Source organism: Meleagris gallopavo, chromosome 4 (assembly GCF_000146605.3).
Source record: "Meleagris gallopavo isolate NT-WF06-2002-E0010 breed Aviagen turkey brand Nicholas breeding stock chromosome 4, Turkey_5.1, whole genome shotgun sequence".
In the NCBI taxonomy this organism is placed as follows: Eukaryota; Metazoa; Chordata; class Aves; order Galliformes; family Phasianidae; genus Meleagris; species Meleagris gallopavo.
This window is the reverse complement of record NC_015014.2, coordinates 15,532,864-15,554,446: the sequence shown is the minus strand read 5'-3', so window position 1 is coordinate 15,554,446 and position 21,583 is coordinate 15,532,864. Positions and strand designations below refer to the sequence as shown.

Below are 21,583 nucleotides of genomic sequence, written 5' to 3'. Positions count from 1 at the left end.
GTAACCAGTGGTGTCCCCCAGGGGTCTGTGCTGGGTCCGGTCTTGTTCAACATCTTCATCAATGACCTTGATGGGGGGATAGTGGCCACCCTCAGCAAGTTTGCTGATGATACGAAGTTGGGAGGATTGGCTGACACGCCTGAAGGCTGCGCTGCCATTCAGCGAGACCTGGACAGGCTGGAGAGCTGGGCAGTAAGAAACCGGATGAGGTTTAACAAAAGCAAGTGTAGGGTCTTACACCTAGGGAGGAATAATTGCATGCACCAATACAGGCTGGGGGATGAGCTGCTGGAGAGGAGCTCTGCAGAGAGGGACCTGGGCGTCCTGGTGGACGAGAGGTTGGCCATGAGTCAGCAGCGTGCCCTCGTGGCCAAAAAGGCCAATGGCATTCTGGGGCGCATTAAGAAGAGCGTGTCCAGCGGGTCAAGGGAGGTGATCCTCCCCCTCTACTCTGCCCTGGTAAGGCCTCATCTGGAGTACTGTGTCCAATTCTGGGCTCCCGGTACAAAAAGACAGGGATCTCTTGGAAGAGTCCAGCGGAGGCCACAAAGATGGTGAAGGGCCTGGAGCATCTCCCTATGAAGAAAGGCTAAGTGAACTGGGTCTGTTTAGCCTTGAGAAAAGAAGACTGAGAGGGGACCTGATCCAGGTTTATAAATATCTGAGGTGTGGCGGCCATAGCGGTGAGGCCAGTCTCTTTTCAGTGGTACGTGGAGACAGGACGAGGGGAAACAGACATAAGCTGCAGCACAGGAAGTTTCGCACGAATGTGCGTAAGAACTTCTTCACGGTGAGGGTGACGGAGCACTGGAACAGGCTGCCCAGGGAGGTTGTGGAGTCTCCTTCTCTGGAGATATTCAAGTCTCGCCTGGACGCCTACCTGTGCGACCTGGTGTAGGGAACCTGCTTTGGCAGGGGGTTGGTCTCGATGATCCCTAGAGGTCCCTTCCAACCCCTACAATTCTGTGATTCTGTGATTCTGTGATATACACATGCACCTTGAAAATATTGTTGAGGAAGAAGTCGTAAATCTTGCAGTGGTTCAGACATCCTATACTCCCCTCTCCGAGAACTCTGCCGTACATCCATGGTTCCTGTAATGCACACTCTCCATTTACAAAGTTGGAGATTGCTATGAGTTGGCATAATATGTGCCACCTCAAACCACGGCTGTTTTACAACACTGTAAAGCTCAGCTGTGAGCTGACCCCAAGACCATTTAAAATTCCATCTGTGGAACCTTAGAGCAGAGGCAGAAGTTTGTTCTGTTTTACCACACGAGAGATCAAGTGGCAAAACAGAAAACTCAGTTACAGAACCATGACGCAGGTACTTGATATTCTTAATCAGAATCACATTTCCAAGTTTGACATTCTGCTTCTGTTTGCATTATAATTTCAAGGGGAAAGTATTGAAATGGCTTTAGCAAGGAAGACTTTATGGAAACTGAAGGGTTTCAAACCGCAGTGAGAACAACTGGCTGGGTAACCCGTGAAAAGCTTGGACAGTATATACGAACCTCTTCCTTTGTGTGTGTGTGTATGGCTAGAACTGCTTGACAAAAACACAAACGCAGTTAGAAAATGCTCTCCCCTCTGTGGTTCACTTTCTTGCTTTAGTGGCAAATACTGTCAGACATGCATGCTTTTAAACCATTTCTGTCAATCAAGATTTGTAGGTCTGTCACCTGCTAGATTGTCAAGCATGTAGTTCAGTAGCTTTCGAGTTCCGTCTGGATCTTGGTAGAGGCTGAGAATATCTTGTGATAAAGGATTGCCTGCCAACAACACAGAACAACTGGGTGATTAGCTGCCTGACTTTCCTGAGGCTTTCCAATAAAAGAAAATCTCCCATAATGAGAACAGACAAATTGACCCAGAAGGTATTTAGATTGCTTAGCTTGTAACTCTTGAATACCACGGTAACAGATGCTATAGAAATAGCAGGTACACAAGACTTTTTTTCTTTTGATTCACCTCAATCAATAAATAGAGTAAGTTATGGGGTTTGTCTATGCACTTACAGATTTAAAATAGGTTCATAATGCAGCTTAATACCGTTAGAAAAAGCATTATTTTCCAAACTGGTTAGTCATTGCTGCTTAATATCTGAAACTGTAAGAAAACGTTGAGGTAATGCACAAAGCTTCTGAGCCCAACTCCCTCAGTAAGTCGAGTGCTCTGAGAAATATTTAGCTGTAAAGAACTCACTCACCTTTCAAACCTAGGGTTTGTAGCTGGAAGAGCCGTCCAAGTTCGTAAGGCAAAACCCGTAATAGATTGTTATTTAAAAGCAATTCCCTGCAACAATGCAAAAAACACTTTTGATGAGTGTCACTTCAGAAGAAAACTCTTAAAGCATGATGCTGCTCATCTTCAAAGATGGCACTTTTCACCCTGAATTTTTTGTGTTATGCAAAGACATGCAAATCTTCGAAGCACAACTGAAATGCATCAGGAAAACAAAACGACACAGAACAAAACAAAAAAAAAAAAAATCCCAACAACAAACAACCAGCAAAATAAAATCAGACACTACTTAAGCAGTGGGCAATCACAAAGCCTCAAAGTGAGAATGCTTCAGAGCAGAACGCTACCCAACTTATGGATAGGTATCTGTAGAGATCAGAAAAACAGAATTATAAAACCAGAAGTAATTGCTAGAACTGAACATTTGTATCAACCTTGATTTTTCTCAGGTTTTAAATCCAAGAATTGTTAAACTGTTAATAGTTTATTGTTAAATCGTTAAATTGTTAATAGTAAACAAGAATGAATCCAAGTAAAATGTCTCAGTCCTAACCTCAGAATACAGACTTTTTTTTTTAAATTTAACCCAAATGCTTTCTCTTACCTGAGAGACACCATGTTTCCTAGTTCTGCTGGTAAACTTCTGAGTTTGTTGGATGACAGATCCAGGTAAACCAGATTATGAAGCTTGGCAATATCAGGTGGAATGCGAGTAAGATTATTGTCATTGAGGTGTAGAGCAGTCAAGTGCGTCAGTGACCAAAGCGACGTACTTAAGCTCCGCACTCTACCTAAAAAAGAAAACCAAGCACCTCAGTCAGCTTTACTCCCTCCAACCATTACAAACAAACCACGTGGGACATGAGAATACCCTGCTACTTCAATGAAGCATGCAGAAGATATCTGCATGCATCTCATCCACAAGCAGCTCTTAAGCAATTTCCTGACGCTCCTGGTTAAAAGGGCAGAGACAGAGATAGAGGTTTGGGACATCAATGTGTTGCTAAGACCTCACATCCAGTTTCAGTTTGTGTTTTACATGAAAGCTTGAAGGCAATCTGGTAAGTTAATTAATGCTTCTTCTCAATGTAGAAAAACTGTTCTCACTGCAGGATCCCCTACCTGAGAGTGGCTGATGCAGTTCTTGGGCTGTGAAGCTCTTAAATTCAAAAACACTAACAAACTAAAATTCAAACCCAAACCAACTCACCCGAGATCTCTAATTCAGCCCAGTGAGACTTCTTCCCATTGGCTACCTCTTCTGCTGACATGATGGTGTAAATTCGGCGAGGATCGGGAGGATCATATTTTTCCTTTGGCATCACTGTTAGTCTGAAAGACAATGACAACCGTGACTGCCTGTCACTTAGCAACATTTTGTCATTTCCAGCATTTTTACACTCCCCAGACAGCCTGGTGTTCATGTACAACAAATATTACGTTGATGCCAGCCCAACTGGCCAGGGCATGGAGCTTAGCAGGTGCTCAGATCAATGCAGAATATGGACTCTGTAATGGAAAAAAGCATTTTTCCCACAAAGTTTGGTTTTCTGCAGTGTTCCCTTGTACCTCTCCAATGCAGAATTTCTGGATTTTTAGTTTATGTCCCAAACCAAAGCATGACCTACATCATCACTGAGTTACTTGCTGTGTGCAGAATGTGTAGACAAGGTGATGGCATTCCACTCATTCACCTGAGCAGATTTTCCCTCACCTCATTTTCACAAGAAACAAAAAAATTTGTTTTTACAGCAATTATTTTCAACATGCAAAGTCCTCCTTTTCCATCCACTTACAGAAAAGGGGAATTAGCTCTTATTTTTTTCCATTAACCACCTATCTTTTCTGCTCTATGCTTTTCCAAGTTCTGTATCAATCAAGACCTTTTTACTCCTAATGGCCGGGGGATCCAAAATAAGTTTGGGTAAAATTCCCTTTCTCAGTTATACGAATGGGGATTCAGCCCAACCCAAAATCTGAACTGTCCAGGTACTTGTGCCTACAGCGTGACCCTGCACACACACATCCAAGTGATCTCACTTTCCAGATTCTCGGCAAAAGAAATCAAAAGCTGTGCACTTTATGGATGACACAGAGAGGTTCCCCTCGATCCCTCATCAGATCATTGCGCTAAGAATTCTTAGGGGGAGAGGAGTTGTTTGGTTTAAAAGCACAAGATTAGCTGAATTCTGTTGTCACTGGTTTTCTCATCCCCTGCTCTTCCTCCCCAGGCACACAAAATACACAAACCTCAATTCTACACAAATCCAAAGCAGCTGGTCTCCAGAATGCATTTTTTCCTCATACATGTCTCTTTTACAATGGGCTCCAATAGCTGTGAATAACTTAAAATAACTGTAACTGGTTTTGTTTGCTGAACTGACAAGGCAGAAACCTAGGAAGAATTTGAGGAAACTCATCCAAGTTTTTTTCAGCTCATTTTGTGCCCGAACACAAAAATCTGAGCTTATAAACAGGAGGGAGACTGACTTTTTACACAGGCAGATAGTGACAGAACAAGGCAGAATGATTTTAAAACTAACAGAAGACAGTTTGGTTAGGTTTTCTTGGAGGGCAGTGAGGCACTGGCACAGCTGCCCAGAGAAGCTGTGCTTGCTGCCCCATCCCTGGGTGCATTCCAGGCTAGGCAGGATGGGGCCCTGGGCAGCTGAGCCGTGGGGCAGCCCTGCCTACAGTACGATGGAGGGACTGGGCGGGCTTTCAGCTCCCTTCCAACCGAACCATTCTGTGATTCCTTGAAAACCACACATCTCCTTTTTGAGCTGAGCTTAAAGCACTGCTGTTTTTTCAAACAGTAGAGATCTCACAGAGACAGAAGAGCTGCCCTTCTTGAGCAGTTCCAGTTAAAGGCCTACATTCTTGATCCCCAATGATCACTCGAGAGAATCCCACCCATGCTGAATTCAGACTGCCTGTTTCCAGGGACAGACACAAGGCATGGTGCTAATCATAGCAGCTTGCTATTTACAGGTGAAGTCAGATGGCAACAAGAGCTGTGGCGTAAGAGGATTCTTTGCTCACACTGCTTGGCTGTAGCAATGCAGTCTGAGGAGATGAATGAAAGAGATTAGGATCTGACCTGAAAGGCTTAAATCCCAAAATCAGGAGCAGCACTGCCCAACACAGCTGCAGGTACTGGTTGTGCTTTGGTAGTCCTAAATTTCCAGTTATCATGTTCACAGGATTTATTTTTACTGTTAAACACATGGACATGCAGAAGCCCCTGGCCTCACAAAGAGATTTTATAGGATATATGCCCAGAGCAGGACCACAGCCCTAACAATTCAGGCACTGCATCAAGAGAGCAAATCCATCCATGCCAAAAAGCAGCCAGCTGGTTTTGCAGTGGGTAACACTGTCCTGTCACTGTCACAGGATTACCCGCAATGATCCTTTAACAGAAAATGAGATTTCATTACCTGGCAGCATGTATTTCATCCGTAAGGCACAGTGTGGATTATAAGGGGGGGAATTGAAAGGCTATGCAGTGAAAATCAAGTGGAATACCAACAAAGGATTAAGGGCTTATGGCAGGAGAGAGCTTTTGGGAACTTTAAGTCTTAATCATCAAGTATTTGAATTGAACCAGGATGGATCCTCATTCTGCTTCCTAATCTGTCGTCTCTGAAAACAAACCCTACTTCTCCCCGAGACAGCCGCAGTATCACAAACTCTGCTTCCGAACAGCACTTGAATGAATGCTCTATGATATGGGCTGTGCTTACCTGGCTTTTGCATTCCCATTTGGTTCAGCATAATGTTATAGCAATAGCAGACCCAGAGAGATTGAAATCTAAGAATCTGCATGTGGAATACACCCACCCACCCTGCTGCATGCTGCTGGCCAAAGGTCTGGACACGGCTGCTTCCTATGAGTTTCAAGGCACCTTGCCAGCTAAAAAGGCAAGCAGGGAATGACTTGTATTGAATGAATTGTTTGCTTGCCGTTTCATCGCTAGCCAGACACAGATGGCCGGCAGCTTGGGCAGGCTGGGTCCAGCTGTGGGACCTTGCTGTCATAAGCACTGAATCACAGTCCGCAAGCAGCTTGGGGGCTGCCCCAGCTGCCAAGCAGCCCTGCTGCAGAGCAAAGCAGGGCTGGCAGCCCCTGCTGGGTCACAGAATCACAGACTGGAGTTGGAAGGATCTTGAAGCCCATCCAGTTCCCATTCCACCACTGTGGGCAGAGCTGCCACCCAGCACATAGGGCTGCCCAGGGCCCCTTCCAGCCTGGCTTGATCATATACAGGGAATGGATATCCACAGCTTCTCTGGGCAGCCTGTGCTACTGCCTCACCATCCTCCAAGTAAGGAGTTTTCCTCCTAACATCTAACCTAAATCTCTCCTCTTTTAGTTAAAAACCATTTTCCCTTGTCCTATCACTATCTACCCAAGTAAAAAGTCAGTCTCCCTCCTGTTTATAAGCTCTGTAAAGTACTCCACCAGCTCCACTCCTCTCCACCAGGCAGAAGTCGAACAAACATGCAAGGGCCTTCATGGCAAGGCTGGCTGAGTCACCCCATGAGCACCCATACCTGCCCGTGGGCCAGGAAGTGATCACAGACGGGGTGACATCTCCAGAAAACTTTGGGAGTACTGCTTCCTCTTGGGAAGGGAACCCAATTCAATTATGTTGAAATATTGCTTGTTATGAGAAGAGCTCTGCCAATTTAAAGCAATTTGTGGCAGTCGAAGGCCCTCCAATGAAATAAGGCCTGAACTGCGAGTCAAATGCCACGCACATTTTTCAGATGTTAGTCACTGTAATGTTATTTTGAAATAGTTGTGAGTCAAACGAGGATCAATGTGATTTCCACAGTTACAGAAAAGGGAAAACAAGCCTAAATCAAACACGCTTGTTTCTTTGGCATAGTAGCTACATGAAGCTAGACTTGAAAGCCACTGCATGTATTTTTTTTGAAGCAAAAATGAATTTTGCCTGGGTTCCCAGCTCCGCTGGTTCCCATCTCCCTCTCTGCTTGTCCTGGAACTAAACCAGTACCAAAAAATCCTAATCTATTTTTGCTCAGCCTTCAGGGACCAAGTTCCTTGCATCATTTAACCCCAGAATTGGATGAGCACCAGTGTCATCAAAAGGAGAAAGTGGGACGGAAGCAGCACAGGTTCGGGTCAGCCTGAGCTGTGGGTGAGTTCAGTGAGGCCTTTGCTGAAACTCAGTTAATTGGGCTGTGATACGAGCAGGACATGTGCACTCAGTTTCTTTTCTTTTGAAGAGGGACAAAAAAAAAAATCCTTGACTCCTTTTCTTCCAAAGAATTCCCTTGGGAAAGTTTTGAAGCTATTAAAGTGTGCTCTCCACTAAAAATGTAAAAATGACCCCAATAGTGCATAAAGAAAGTCTGGATCTGAGAGCATAGTGCATAGATTATCAACTAAAACAACAAAAAAAGGCATAACGTAGTAACAACAGGGGAGATGTGAAGAGTGCGGTCTGTTGAGGAAGGAAGTGTCAAGCAGGCTTTTACTGTAGTGCAGGCTTTTACTCTCAGGAGATGTTTTGGGTAACAAAAAAATAAGAGGAAACAACAGGAAAGAGCACTGCTCTTCTATACCTGTCTGAGATCTTCTCAAGTTAAATAGGTGTAGAGGACACGAGATAAGGAAGATGTAGTTAGCGGTATGAATTACTAAGTGTGACTTCCCCAAGAGAAAAGCTGAAGGCAGTCCTATAAATGGTATCATTTTTAATAAAGTCAGATCTCTCCTTCTGAAGGTAAATACGCCACGTAACGCAGAAGGATTAACATATGTTCACTGGAAAGAAAAACGCTGCATAAAGCTGTTCAGATTATTTGGCATCTGTGTCGCAGAAGGACTTTGATAGGTCAAGGTCCCTCAGAGCTGTGTGTTGTTCCAAAATGATGACCAGGTCCTTCACCAGAGAGTTTAAAAGATGCATTTCTTAAGTGACAGTTACTATAATGTTGCTCCATTTACATTCTTTTGTAACCCAATGGATAAATAAGTTGTCTATATGTAATAAGGGTCGAAATTGAGAAGTAACTAGAAGAGGGCTGTAACTTCATCTCCTTGCTGCCCTACATTCATGGATGCAGTGGTACAACTCAAAACCCTGGCCTCCAGCAGAGTGACGTTCTTTCTGATTTTCAGTCTGTCTGTATATGAGTCAAACTGCCAAAGCATCCTGAAAACTATCCAGCAGACAGCCCTGAATCATTTCTCCTTCCTCTGCACAGGAACAGCTTACTGTTCACTTCCAGATGGTGATGATCCCTCACCAGAATTCAAAACCTTGCTGGCTGACAAGCCCAGGGTGTACATGTGTATGTGTGCGTATATACACACAGGCACATGTTATTTAGCACTGAAAAGTTGGATCACAAGCTGCAAAGCAGAGCCATTTTTAATCTATGTATTTTGTAAACAGGAATAAGTGGTTGCAAAGTGTATAAAGGAAGGCTGCTGCTCTGTAATAAGCTCACTGTTTTCATACGAGTGTCAGACAACATTTTCATCTCCCTAAGGAGAAGGGAAAGTACAGCCAGTACCCACAAAGACAAAAATTGACTTATTTTGAGGTGAAAATAAAAAAAAAATACAGTGGTTGCTTAATGGTATGTTATGAGGGTTTAAAACATAACTGATAGTACATGTACAGATGTGTTATGTTAAGGTCTATCAGTATGTCCAGTATAAATACTAGCAAGAAAACATGCATGGAGAACTTGTGACAGTCTTTACTTGGATCTGAATTTTCTCCTTGTGCAATCCTGCAGGAACATGTTCAGCCACCTCCATCAAGAGTTCAACAAATGCTGTGAGTCTGTCAGCACAGCTACAGACTCTCTTCAATTTCTTCTCCCAAGCAATCCGATTGGAAATAGAGATTATTGGTGAAACCAATTAAAATACCTCATCATGTTTTTAATTGTAAGAAAAATAAGATTTCTGTTAGCCATTTGCCAAAGCTGAGGTTTGAAACAATCTCTGCAAATACAAACAAAATAAATAAATAGGGGCTACTTGAACACGCATAAATATCCTACCAACTAGAGGACAGCTTAAAAAAAAGTGGAAAAAATCCCAAGACAAAAGAGCAAATCTGAAGTAAAAATAAATTTAAGTAAAAACAGCTAAGCATTCAAGCTTAGTACCACGGAGCTAGCAACAAACTATGCAGTCCACAAGAGCAACTGAAAAGAAAAACAACTTTATATAAATCTATAAAAATATGTATTTATTTTCCTATCCCTCACTGAAGGAAATTGTTTCTCATGAGATGACACACTGACTCTGCAAAACAAAGGGCTCCTCTACATTAAGTCAGTAGGACTATACGTCTCCACTCATCAGCAATCTTTTCTATAGCAGAAAAAGTGGAAAAGCATAAAGCCAGGGGAACATTGGTAACCCTCAGCATTTAAGGTCATTTACTTCTGTCTTTCAAGTCTGTAGCAACAGTTACTTTGCTTCCAACAGTAACTGATAGACAGAACCTCAGCACAAGGTTGTTTTTTTTTTTTCAATGATCTGTGCTCCAAGTGGGGGTGAGACAGGAGCTTGCTTGCGTAATGCTGTTAGCAAGCTGCCTCTGCTTGCTCTTCTCGAATCCTAATGTAGTGAACAATCCAGCAAGGTAATACAGATGTTTTTTTTGGACCACATCAGTCATAAGCATCTGCAAGCAAATGTGCTTCATGACTGTTAAGATACCTTCGTTGCTTCTACCTCCACTACTTCTTTAACTTGAAACTCGTAGGAAGTCCTTACAGCCATTACGAGTTGAACATTTCACCAAAACACTAACCTCCACTACACGATCAAGATAGATATTAGACATAGAAAATATTTCAACTAAACAAGCTTCAGAAGCGCCTTCCTTTGGCCTTACTCACAGCTACCAAGGCCTCCTCTGGCAGAATTCCTTCAAGGACCAGAGCGAAGCTTTGTCTCACAGCTGACACAATCTTGTACCCACATAAGGGGAGTGCAAAACAAGCGGAAGAATAAGCCGTGGGATCTCCATCCTGATGCTGAGAGGATGACTAGCTGTTCCACCATGCTTTACCGTCAGGAGGTGACTTGGTGCTGAGAAGCAGAAGGGAGTGGATGCCTGCTGCCTATGCCTAACAGTGTCACCTCTCTTGAAGTCAGCAGGAACTCTCAGACACCCACCAGCACTGAAACTGGCAGGAGGCATCTCGGTGGGGTAACTGCTGTCTTGGGCTGACAGCTTGGTAAGTGCTGCGGGCCTCACCAGGGTGGTGGTAGCTCTGCCAGACACCGCCAGGGTTTCGGACTCGCACTCACCCACCTGCTAGCAAACCCCAAAGTGTGGTGACAAGGTCAGCAACCGGCACAGCAACAATATGGTGGAATTTGTCCAAACCTTGCTTCAGTTCTTATGCCATGTGGTTCTTAGATTAGGCTCAGCAAGAGGAGGCTATTCAAGTTTCACATGCTCTGTTTAACAGCCAATCCTCGCTTCGTTCATTAGCAGCTCTGCACCACCCCAGCCACACCGCTTGCTTTGCTTCCAGCACAGAACTACCTGCGCCTGGCAGGCCCATCAGTGCTTGACTCTGCTCACGTGGGTTTGCTGTCTATGGGCCATCGAGCCTCGATAGACAAGCAAATGAGATGTACAGCTAGATGCAATGATGTTCACAACTGCATCCTGCAAGGCTTCCCACCCCCTACTCATCCCTAACGTTACTTGCCTCCACACCTAGCCCAAGTCTGAGCACAGCTAAATTCTTCTGCATGAGGGAACACAGAACACAGGAGGTACCCAGGGCACTGCAGCCTACAGTAACTTCAATGGCAATGGGATCCCAGGGGGCTTCACGTGATTGCTTCAGCAAAAAGCATCAAAGCCAAGAGTAAGTCACCGCAAACCCTGAAAAAATCACCAAGATTCAAATGGAGGAGTGGGAAGGGAGGGAGCTAGCAGTATTCTATTAATTTCAGAGCCAACTGGCACTTGATGGAAATGCTAATTGTCCTACTGACATACACCCTGTTCCATCATCTCCTTTAAATGAAGAAGAGAGGCTTTTCTTAAATCACAGGTGACACAAGCAAACGCAGGTTTCCACCCTTCCTTTTCCTCTGTGTCACGGCCCCCTTCACAAGAACAGCTGAACTGTTTGCTGCACGGAAGTACGACACAGCACCAAGTAGTTATTTTAACTTCTGTGTTAACGTTTCACTTCTAACTTACAAAGAACAGTTTCTGCCCTATGAGAAATAGCCTGTTACCTCTCTTTGTGGACATGACTGCTTGAGGATGTGCATCCAGTTGTACAGTAATACCTGCCTTTGTCTGCGGATGCATTTTATACCTGCAACTTGAAGCAGAGTTCTCAAGCACCAGTTTACATGCAAACACACAGCAGGTATCTCCTCAAAAGTAAAGCTTTGCTCACCAGAAATGTATGCCTGGATCTGTTACAGGGCAAGAGGACAGTTTCAACAGACAGCCAGTAAATAAATCTCACCAGAAGCCCCCAGAGGGACTATGTTTATTTACAGGAGTATCCCCCACCAGTACAAAGCAGTGACCCATTTGCAGTGCTGCCCCATCCCCTGGAGAGTGCTGGTCTTTTAATGAGATGCAGGACAGAGTGGCTTAAAGGATTAAGGGCTGAGGTCATCAGGAGCCCGGGGAAGGAAGCAGTCGCTGTGACAGCCTGATCTGTGGCAAACATCAGCACCGAATGCTGTTCTGGATGGTGGGCTGAGAAGAAAAGCAGCGATGAACTTAGAGCAGGAGGTGTTCTTAGTTCCAGTGTGACACTGATAGGATCAAGGACATGGGAAAACTGAGCACTGAGTAAGTTTTAAGTTCTGTAGTTTTCTACCATCCCTCCAAGACTCTGGGAAGGGACTCTTCTATTGACAAACCTAATCCTCTACCTCGGCTCATTCAGTCACTCACTTAGAAATAAAGACTTTGTTCAGGTTGCCCTGAGCCAACACCTTGGCTCATTCAACTCCTCGGGATCAATACCTGGAGAGAAGTCAGCTATCGATCTGTCCTTTGAACAAAACTACACCAGAATTATTAATTGGCACACTCCACTGCAGCAACTCTGAAGTGATCTGCTCAATAAACATTTATCCCTTTCTTTATAACACGAGTCCAATCATCAACAACCTTTCATCCTTCAAAGAAAGTTTGAGCTGGGAGAAAAGAATAAATGAGATTATTTCCGTGGCTACAATGCTATCTTAACCTTTACGTGGTAGGCTGCCAACGCATTAACAAAATAAGCAGAGCCCAGCAGCACTTCAGCTACACTCCTTATACCATAGGAAGGTAACAGCCAGCTTATCTCTCACAATCTGTTCTTTGCAGAAATAATTAACAACGTGAAAATCTGCCACCAGAAAGAATGCTTCAAACAGCTTTAAAGTTACAAGGCCTGCCCTGTTCAGCTACAGGTAGATTTTGACTAGTCGAACAGACAAGAGTAAAAGTAAAAGCCAAAAGAAAAAAAAGTAAACCAATAGTGGAAACCGTTTTGCAATCACTGATGGAATAAAGTAGCCCTTTCAGACTACAGTCTGGTTTCACCAGGCACAGGATGTTGCGCTAGGCTGCCCAAAAGAGGAGGAGAAATAAAAGAGATTTTTTAAAAAATAAAGCAGTTTCTAGGCATCAATTAGTTTCTTTACAGGGTGCATAGAAATGTACTTTACATTTTTAACTGAAGAAGTAAAAAAGTTTGCCTGATAGCCAGAAAAAAGCATGATTATTCAAGTGTTAAAAAATAGTTTGGCTTCTGTATTCAGTATTTCAAATCTTTCCTTTGCACACTTAGACCATACTTAATTTCCAAATACTAAATTTAGTTTTAAAAGCAAGGTAAACAATTAACATACACCCTTCTAGCTGTGTTCAAGAATGTTGGAAAATGAGAAATTATGCCAACAATAACCCAAGATATCTCTTGGGACCAAGAAAGAAACTCCCATCTAGCAAAAAATTAGACTTGACTCATCTGAAGGTTAACTTGCTATAAGCATCCACAAAATCTGACTGCAGCAAAATGTACAAGAGCTGGGATCTCCAGGGGGTAAAGATGCTGCCCAATACTTGTTGCATGCTGGTCTCTGAGTAAGAATTAGTGTAAGTCTAATTCTGTAGCCCAGAATGACCACTGTGATGCTCACTCCTGGTCTATCAAAGTGAAATGGCTAAATGGATTTGACTCCATGGTACATGTTGCCTACCAAGGGGTGCAGCCAAGAGTGAGTTCCTCTCACTCCTCTGCCAAAAGATAAGTTAAATTTGGGTGGTTCCTCTGTTCTGCCACCTAAAGGGATTTCATCCGACGTGCATTAAATACGTAATCAGGGAATACCTTTGGCAATTTTTGCTGAAGTGTTACAAGCAGCTCAGTTTTCTGTTCTTGGTTTACATGTGAGCACAGAAGAAAGTGATTCAAGAAGTGCCTAAAATTTGTTTCTGGAAAGACCTCCTTGCATGATCCCTTCTATCCTCATCATGCTGAATTTTGGTCATGGTCCTTCACCAAGAATTCAGACCAACACAAGCCACTGGGCAAACCATAGCACTGATAGTGTGACAACAAACTGAGTTGTAAGGGCACCCAAATACTCATTACACCAACTGCTGTATAAGCCTGCAAAAAAGATGATCTCTAAAAGAAGTTAAAGAAAAGAAGCTCAATCTAGGACATCGGTCCTACCAAGCATCGCTCACCTCTGCACTGCATACAAACCACTGCTTTGTAGAAGCAGTGTCTAAAGCACCTAAAGTACACGGAAGGAACAGGTAACAGATTCAGGAATACTATAGCACTGTCTAGGTTTTAAATACTTAGTACATGTGCTTCTCTCATCTACTCAAAATATTCCTACTACATCTGACAAGCTCCCCTCCTTCATCAACGTTCACCCTACTTCAAGAAGGAGGATGAGGGTCATTGTGCAGGTAAAAAAAAAATATATCTGAAGATTTAAGTGCTCCCAATGGCAAGGCCTAATGTGTCTGAAGGAAAAAATGCAAGCCAAGAGCTATGTGACAGTCAGAACTCTGGCACTCCACTGTATTCTGGCATGTGAAAAGTTGCCTAGCCCTGTTTTCCTTTTGCTTTCTTAACTTTCCAAAACAAAAAGGGATTACAGGAAAGGCGTTCACAAGTGGAAATTTCTTCTGGGTGGATAATTCATCCTGTGCTAGCTCTCTCCCATTTCCAGGGCCAGTTGTAAATTCATGTAACAAGATAAATACAAATTGAATTTTAAAGGCATAGAGGAAGCTAGTAAGGACGTATCACCAGTTCTCTGGAATTACTTTCACCACTGTCCCAGTTGGCCTTTCCCTGCCCTTGTCAGTTCCTCTAGTCTAACAAAATGTCAAGAGGACTGTTCTCTCTAGCCTAAAGAGAACAGTTTTTGGACAAATACTCAGCCTTTGTGTGCTGCAAAAACGTGTTTTAAGTTTCACATTCGTCTTTATCAGCAGGAAACTCTGTTTAGAAGCAGCCTGTGCCATTTGTGCAAGAGCTGAGTGGTGCATACCAATACATGCTCTGACAAGAAGCAAGCAAACAAACCCCATTCAAAAAGCCAGGAAACACTCACAGTTTCACAGCACTGGCAGCTGTTCCTATCCATGTCTCTCCCTGCAGACGACCAGGTGATAACATGACACTTTCCTCCCAGCACTGTAATTCTGCTCCAGCTCTCTAAGTCCAGAGCAATAGGAAAGACTAAAGATATTCCCCACATGTGGAGGCTGCTTGAGAAGAAAGACAGAAACATTTCTTTTGGGAAGATTCCCTCATCCCAGAGCCATCAGAAAGCTTATTAACTTCATTCAAGTTCAACACAAGGTAGGTGGGATGAACAAGTCTCGGATATCCATTCACCTCCACCTCCCAAGAGCAAACTCCCCAGCTTCTGTGGAAGAGAGAAATGTTTCCGCAGTGCTTAAATTGGGCCTTTCCATGGAAAACTCTGAAATACCTTTTTTGGCCATGAGAAAAATCTTCATGGTGAGCACCAGAAGCACGAACAGTTGCACATAATTGTAAACCTGCAAGATTTCTCCACTCTGTTGTTTACAGAATACAGGACCATAATACCGAGCAAAACATACAAAATAAGTTTTCTGTTTATCTCCTTCCTCAATCTTCCTGTGAGTACTGTGTGGGAAAAGAATAGCTAGAAATCTGGAGAAGAACGTATTCCTCAACATGCTTCTCTAAGAACTCAAAGTAATGCAAGAACCTTTTGAGAGAGCTTTTATACTGATTTATTGGGAAGGAAAAAAAGCAAAACTAATTTTTGATTAGAAGTCACAAAGAAGTTCAGTCAGATGGAAGCATTCCTGAAAAGCTGCCCTAGAGGGTAAACAGCAAACTCAAGCACTGTCTACAAATCCTGACTATTATTAACAGCTTGACCAAAAGTGGATGTTTTTGTAATTTTCTTCACATTTGTAAAATCTGCTGAACTGAAAAAATTATATTGGATAAATCCTGTCATCAGAGAAAAGCCAAAAGAATAAAGGAAGAGGGGGTCACTTGGCATTACTGCTCCAAACGTGTTGTGGGTTTCAAATGTAACCAAAAGGCATACTTATCAGCTTTCACAAAACTTTCCTTAGCTGTCCATGAAAACCTCCCTTTCAGAATGATCTGTCAGTAAAGCAGGTCCCCAGAGTTGTTAAAATGTCTTAAAACTAATACACAATGTCCTTGGATGAAGCTCCCTTTTCTGTTCTGCGATCTAAAAGGTGAAGGCTATGCATCCCTTCTGTTTGTGAGATGCGGCACGTTCATCACCACACAGAACACAGCTCCCTCTCAGCCTCGCTTCCTGTGCTGACCACCAATGCAAGTGGCCACAAGCAGGAATGGGACAGCTTGTGACTTGCAGTCATGTCTATGGAAGACCTAATGGCCAGGATGAAGGGTCCGTAGGCAGTGTTCCCACTGCCCACATTGGCCTCTGGAAACCCCGCGTGTGTGTGCATGTCGGGAAGGACGAAGGCCTGGGGCTCTGTGGAGGAGTGCTGCCTCTGACTTCCCAGCTGCAAAAATTCCTGCTGCTTCTAGCTGCAAGCACAGTGGGTTTTCCTCTACTCTTCACGTAGGGTAATGACCAACCCTGCTTCACCTCAGTCTCCCTGTTCATCAGTAGGGATGACCGCGGGATTGGGTGGTTTGGGCCTGAAAACAGTCTAACCACCAAGCTGCAAATGGGCAAAAAAAAAAGGACAAGACAACAATTCCATCTGATGTGCCAAAACTGCATGGATTCAGAAAGGGTTTGCTCGGTCTGTGGGGTTGGCATCTTTATTCCCATGTCAGCCTCGCTGCCTCCAGCAACTTTTCCCCCAAGAACAAGCACTGCTGATGGCTGTGGGCAAGGCAGATAATTTGATGGAAAAAGTAAAGCTGCACAAGAGTTCCCATGGACGTACCCAAATTGAAGCCAGCCTGCTACTGTTTTGAGCTTGAGCTGACTATTTTTGATGCTGCCACTTTTAACCATCAATGTCACAAGACAGTTTCATCCAGCTTTCAGCAGAGAAGTAATGAGCAAAAATCCCCCCTCTTCCTCCCTCCCCCAGTCCTACTCACAACACTGTGCTCCAAGTGGCAGTGTTTCACGTTCCCCAATGTGTTTACTTTGACAAAAAAAAAGGGAAAAGTATTTCACTCCTCTCCTAGCCTATGGCTGTCTGAACTCGTCCGTCAACATGACTGTGCTGCAGTGCTGTAAATCTGTGAAATCTGTCTGCAAACAATGTACACACAGTGTTAACTTTATTTAAAACATACAACTGTACCACAGACCTCACTTCCCAGGAAATATGCTGAGAGAGTCCTACAGCCCTTTTAGGCTCATTTTATATACTTTTCCCAGAAAAATATTATGCATAAAGCTCCCTAACAGGCAAGCAGAAAGACAATAAAACTCTTCAGCTAAATATTAAGCATGAACAGCTACAATGCCATGCAATCATACAATGCCATTAATGATTTACATCAGGAAATGCCAAAGTAAGGGAGAACACACAACCTTATCTGCTCCCTGTGTACACATACAGGTTACACGCTTTGGTTAAATTAGCTGTTTGCATGGCATGCAATGGGTAAATGGGGTTCTGCTGCTCAGCCTTGGGTGCTGATCTTGTTTAACTTCAAAATCTGTGTCCACTGACTGCACAAGTAGCATCTAAAATTGTTTGCAGCTGCTTTTTCTTAATCTTGTGGAATTTTTGTCTAAACTAATTATACCTTCTAAGGGAAGGTGCTAAAAAATTGTTTATTGGAGAACATCATAAAAGGCATTTCTGCCTAGCTTTAAACATATTTTAAATGACTATCTTTAGAAACCTGGAGGGAAAGCTTCCTAGTAGTGTCTGAACACCATGTAACCACTTCTTGATCCTCTGCTGTAGATGCGCAAGTGGATGAAAAAGTTCTGCTTAACAGGATTCCAGAGCAACTTCTCAGATGAGATTCTCCTCTAATGCATTTGATTTTTCCTTAAGAATAATCTCAGATGGTTTTTTGTTGTTGTTGTTTTCAGTGCTAATCTGGAAGAAAAGTTATCTCCCAAATAACAGGAACCAAGTCACATCCAGTACAGTGCCATCACACTGCACTTCTGTGAGTCTACTAAGCTTCTAACAAAACCAGGCTGTGTGTTTTGCTACAACCCTACAGCTACCTCTGCACCTCGAGGTCTACTCCAAGGCACTCCTGAAAGAGACACAAACGGACCCAGTGAAACCCCTGCATACAAAGTCTTTCTGCCATCTCCTGTAGGGTACTCAAAAGTTGGCTTTGTCCCTTCTGAGCTGCTTATTTGTTTTCAGGGGAGATGGGAGGTACATGCGTGAAGTTTACTGACATAGACTGAGATGCATGAGTCTTTTAAGGTGCAGAAAAGCTGTCATCTGATACAGAAATGTCCTAAAACACCCTCTGCTTTTATTAGTACAGATGAGATGCAGAAGCTGTGCATGAGAGCCAAAGGCCTCCTCAGTAGGTGAAGTTACACAGTACCTCGTGATGATCTAACAGCACCCAGCAGCCTCTGCCTCCCATGCTGTTTATCTGTTTGCCACCAGGTGAGCAAGGGAAACTGGTTCAGCAGAGGGTACGACACGTGTCAGGGCTGGGAGCAAAGCAGGACTTCCCTTTCTGGCACCAACACGGCGCAATCAGCTCAGCTAAGGCAGCTGCCTCTCAAAATAGCCTGCACATTTTGACACCCAAGTTAATTTACAACCTGATAAATGGGGGAGAACTCATAGCTCTTAGGATTGCTCTCAATTTCTACGCAATTGGCTGGAATGACGGAAGACCTGACAAGGCAAATGTGTTCACGCAGGAGTACCCAGGCAGCTCGCTCCACTGCCCTGTGCCTCTGGTGGGACGCAGACAAATGCAGAAAAGAGCAGACAAATGCAGAAGAGAGCAGCCACATGTGCAATAGCCTTGGAGACTGAAGAAAGCAAAGCAGTTAACAAGTACACAAGCTTTGTTACAGGCTATTGTCAAAAGAAGCACTGAATTTAAAAAAATATTAGCAGAGGCTTAGTATTTAACGCTTTAAGTAGCAAATCCACAGCAAATCCTCCTGAATTAGATTCAGAAGGTATGCATAAGAGGTATTTAACTTAGTTTTTAAAGGCCTCTCGAGTGCTGTCTTATGCTCTCTAACAATGCATCCAACACGATGCTGACTCCTGGATCCCTGCAGAGCAGATGACACCCAACGCCTCACAGGCCCTCAGAACTCACAGATCTCTTCCCAGAAAGCAAACCATTCATTTGTATGTATCCCCCCTTCTAAACTTCAGCAACCTAAAAGTCTCCATAAGGCTGATCTAAGCACTAGTTCTGTTCTGTTACAGGAAATTTGCTCAAGAGTTGTGCTTATGACCGATGCTACCTCTGAAAGCAAAATGTTCTCAGAAAAAATAAAAAAGCACCTCCCCATTTGTGCACACTGACTCTGAACAAGGAAGACAGCAGCTGCAGAAACCTACCTCAATGTAAGATTTTCTTTGCAATGCTTTAGGTTTAAATTAAGTAAAGACTCACCCCAGTCTGCAAATTAATTAACTTTTCTCCAATGGCTCCCTTTCATTTTACCTCCACAGTCCACAGACGCGTTGGGATCGTGTTCTGGCTGATTTCTACGAGACTGGTGTGAGAGCAGAATACTGCTGTGCTTGGCAGGCTCAGAGCAAAGCCTGCCCTGCTTTTTATAAAAGCAAGACCAGTAAGGAAAAACAGCCAGAATCCAAACAATAAAAAAACCCACCAGCTTATCGCCCGAAATGAAGCTTTACAAAGATCCTTGTGAGGAAAGAAAACAAGGAGCAGTCATAACACCACTTACTTCAGCAAGAGAATTGCTACTGCAGGCGTTCCCGAGCTCCTGATACCTGGGGCTGGGAGAGGAGAGCCGCCCGCACAGAGCACAGGCTGGTGGTGTCCCCTCTGAGCCAGACACACCAACTCCTCTCACCCTAAAGGTGCTGTGCTTTGCTGGCAATGACACCGCCACCACTACAGGGAAAAAAACACCCTTAAAAACGAAAACAAGCCCTATCAGTAAAAACGCACTTCTGCAGATAACTGCATCTACAGCAGGGACTTCTGCTGGCACAGCTATGTCAGTCACGGGTCACACCTCGTCACAGCGCTCGCAGACAGAGCTGTGCCAGCAGAAGTTTGCCATATAGGCCCGGTGTGAAGCTCAGTGGCTCTAAATGAATCTGCAAAGTTTCACGTTTTTCATACTGCTGCCAAACAAACTTTTTCCAGCAGTCTGATAATGGGTATTCCTACTCCTTTGTCATGGGCATGTCGGCATCTCAGTTTCTGAGGGGAAAGGAAACCTAACCTCAGCCCAAGGATGTGGCAGTACTTATCATCCACTTACATTGTACTTTATGCTTCAATGAAATTCACCGACTAAATTAGAAAGCAAGAGCCCTTGCAGAAAGAAAAGGCAAAACAGAATAATTTCTGTTCTGTTGTACTTCAGCACTCGTAGTGCTACAGCTCCTCACTTTTCGTAGCGAGAAAAGAACAAAACTGAAAGTGTTTAATGAGGTTTACTTAGTGGGCAGCACAGTGCTGCAGAATTCCCACCACTCTGCCCAAACTGGTGGTCACGGGCCTTCTATCATCCCCAACCATCTCTGAAGACAGTGGGCAAGGAGATTTCACACCTGAGTAGATATTGGAACATAAGCTCTGTTCGGATGAATCAACACAGTACTGTGGGCCACGCATATGGTGATGCACAGACACGACAAGGAATGGAGCAGCACGATGTCATCAGCACACACTACTCATCTACTCCGGAGCAAAATGACACAACCAAGTAGTAATGTCTCACTACCCTTGGCAGGGCACAGAGAGCTTGATGCATTTGCAGTTCCACAGCCCTCAGTTTTGAGAGCTTTGATAAGGTACACACTGGCCTGGAGCATGGTGCAGTGGAAATGGAAGGGGCCACGCAGGGACCCGTGCATGCAGAGCCGCCTCTGTCAGTCTGGAGTGCTGCCAGTGCACAGCCAGGCCCAGTGGATGGACAGTACTCTCAGTACAAAGTTCACCATCACATCACGTTTTGGGAGAGAGAGAGACAGGGAGGAAAACGCTAGCGGTGCTGTGTTTGTAAAGGCCACACTCCAGCCCTGCCAAAGCCCTTTGGCCCTCCACATGTGGGTTCTGCTTCTAGGAACTCCTAGGCTTTCATCACAGGGATGACGCTCTTATTGGACACAACACACTTTGTATTTCTTTGTTAAAAAACTTCCACTGGGGCAAAAACATCTCAAAGGAATGGCAGACACTAAAAATAGCTGTGTTATCCTTACTTTCATTATCGGCCATGTCTACACATGCCAGGAGCAACTCAAGACGAGGTGCTCCCCTCCAGGTTGGCTCGGGATGGGGGGCACGCAGCTGCGCTCAGCACAGCAGGGGCAAAATGCCCTCCCCACAGACTGCGTTTGGCCACGGGCCTCCCGTCCCAGCAGTGGCCAGTCAACACAACTTGTGGCTCCCAAAAGCGGGCACTCAGTCTCCTCCAAGTTTCAGCAGCAGGCGGACGAAGCTGCTCACCCTGAGCTTCTAGGAGATCAGACAGAACGTGGCCGAGGTTTCGGGCAGTCGGACAGCACACGGCGGAACACGCTCCGCCATGTTCCACCGAGAAGTTTATGAAGCAAGCCCCCGGGCTGCTTGCACAAACTCGGACGTTCGTGCCCGTCCTCGCCTCTGCCAGCACCCGAGCGCGGTGCTGCGGCAGCTGA

At 44.3% G+C, this 21,583-nt stretch overlaps 2 protein-coding genes across 2 annotated transcripts in view; one reads left to right on the top strand and one right to left on the bottom strand.

The window, feature by feature from the left end:
- Positions 1–943: 943 nt before the first annotated feature.
- LOC116216541 (CCR4-NOT transcription complex subunit 6-like) lies at positions 944–19,770 on the bottom strand. Its single transcript, XM_031553034.1, has 5 exons — positions 19,654–19,770; positions 3,460–3,581; positions 2,854–3,040; positions 2,215–2,300; positions 944–1,777 (listed from the first exon to the last, which is right to left on the bottom strand). The coding sequence occupies exons 2-5, from the start codon at positions 3,569–3,571 to the stop codon at positions 1,662–1,664; spliced, it is 501 nt and encodes a 166-aa protein (XP_031408894.1). The 5' UTR covers positions 3,572–3,581; positions 19,654–19,770; the 3' UTR covers positions 944–1,661.
- A 1,448-nt stretch (positions 19,771–21,218) lies between these two features.
- The window catches only part of CCNG2 (cyclin G2), a 6,070-nt gene continuing 5,705 nt past the window's right edge, over positions 21,219–21,583 (top strand). Inside the window, exon 1 of the mRNA XM_010709640.2 lies at positions 21,219–21,473. Coding sequence (XP_010707942.1) covers positions 21,219–21,473 — 255 coding nt within the window. The remainder of the gene's footprint in view (positions 21,474–21,583) is intronic.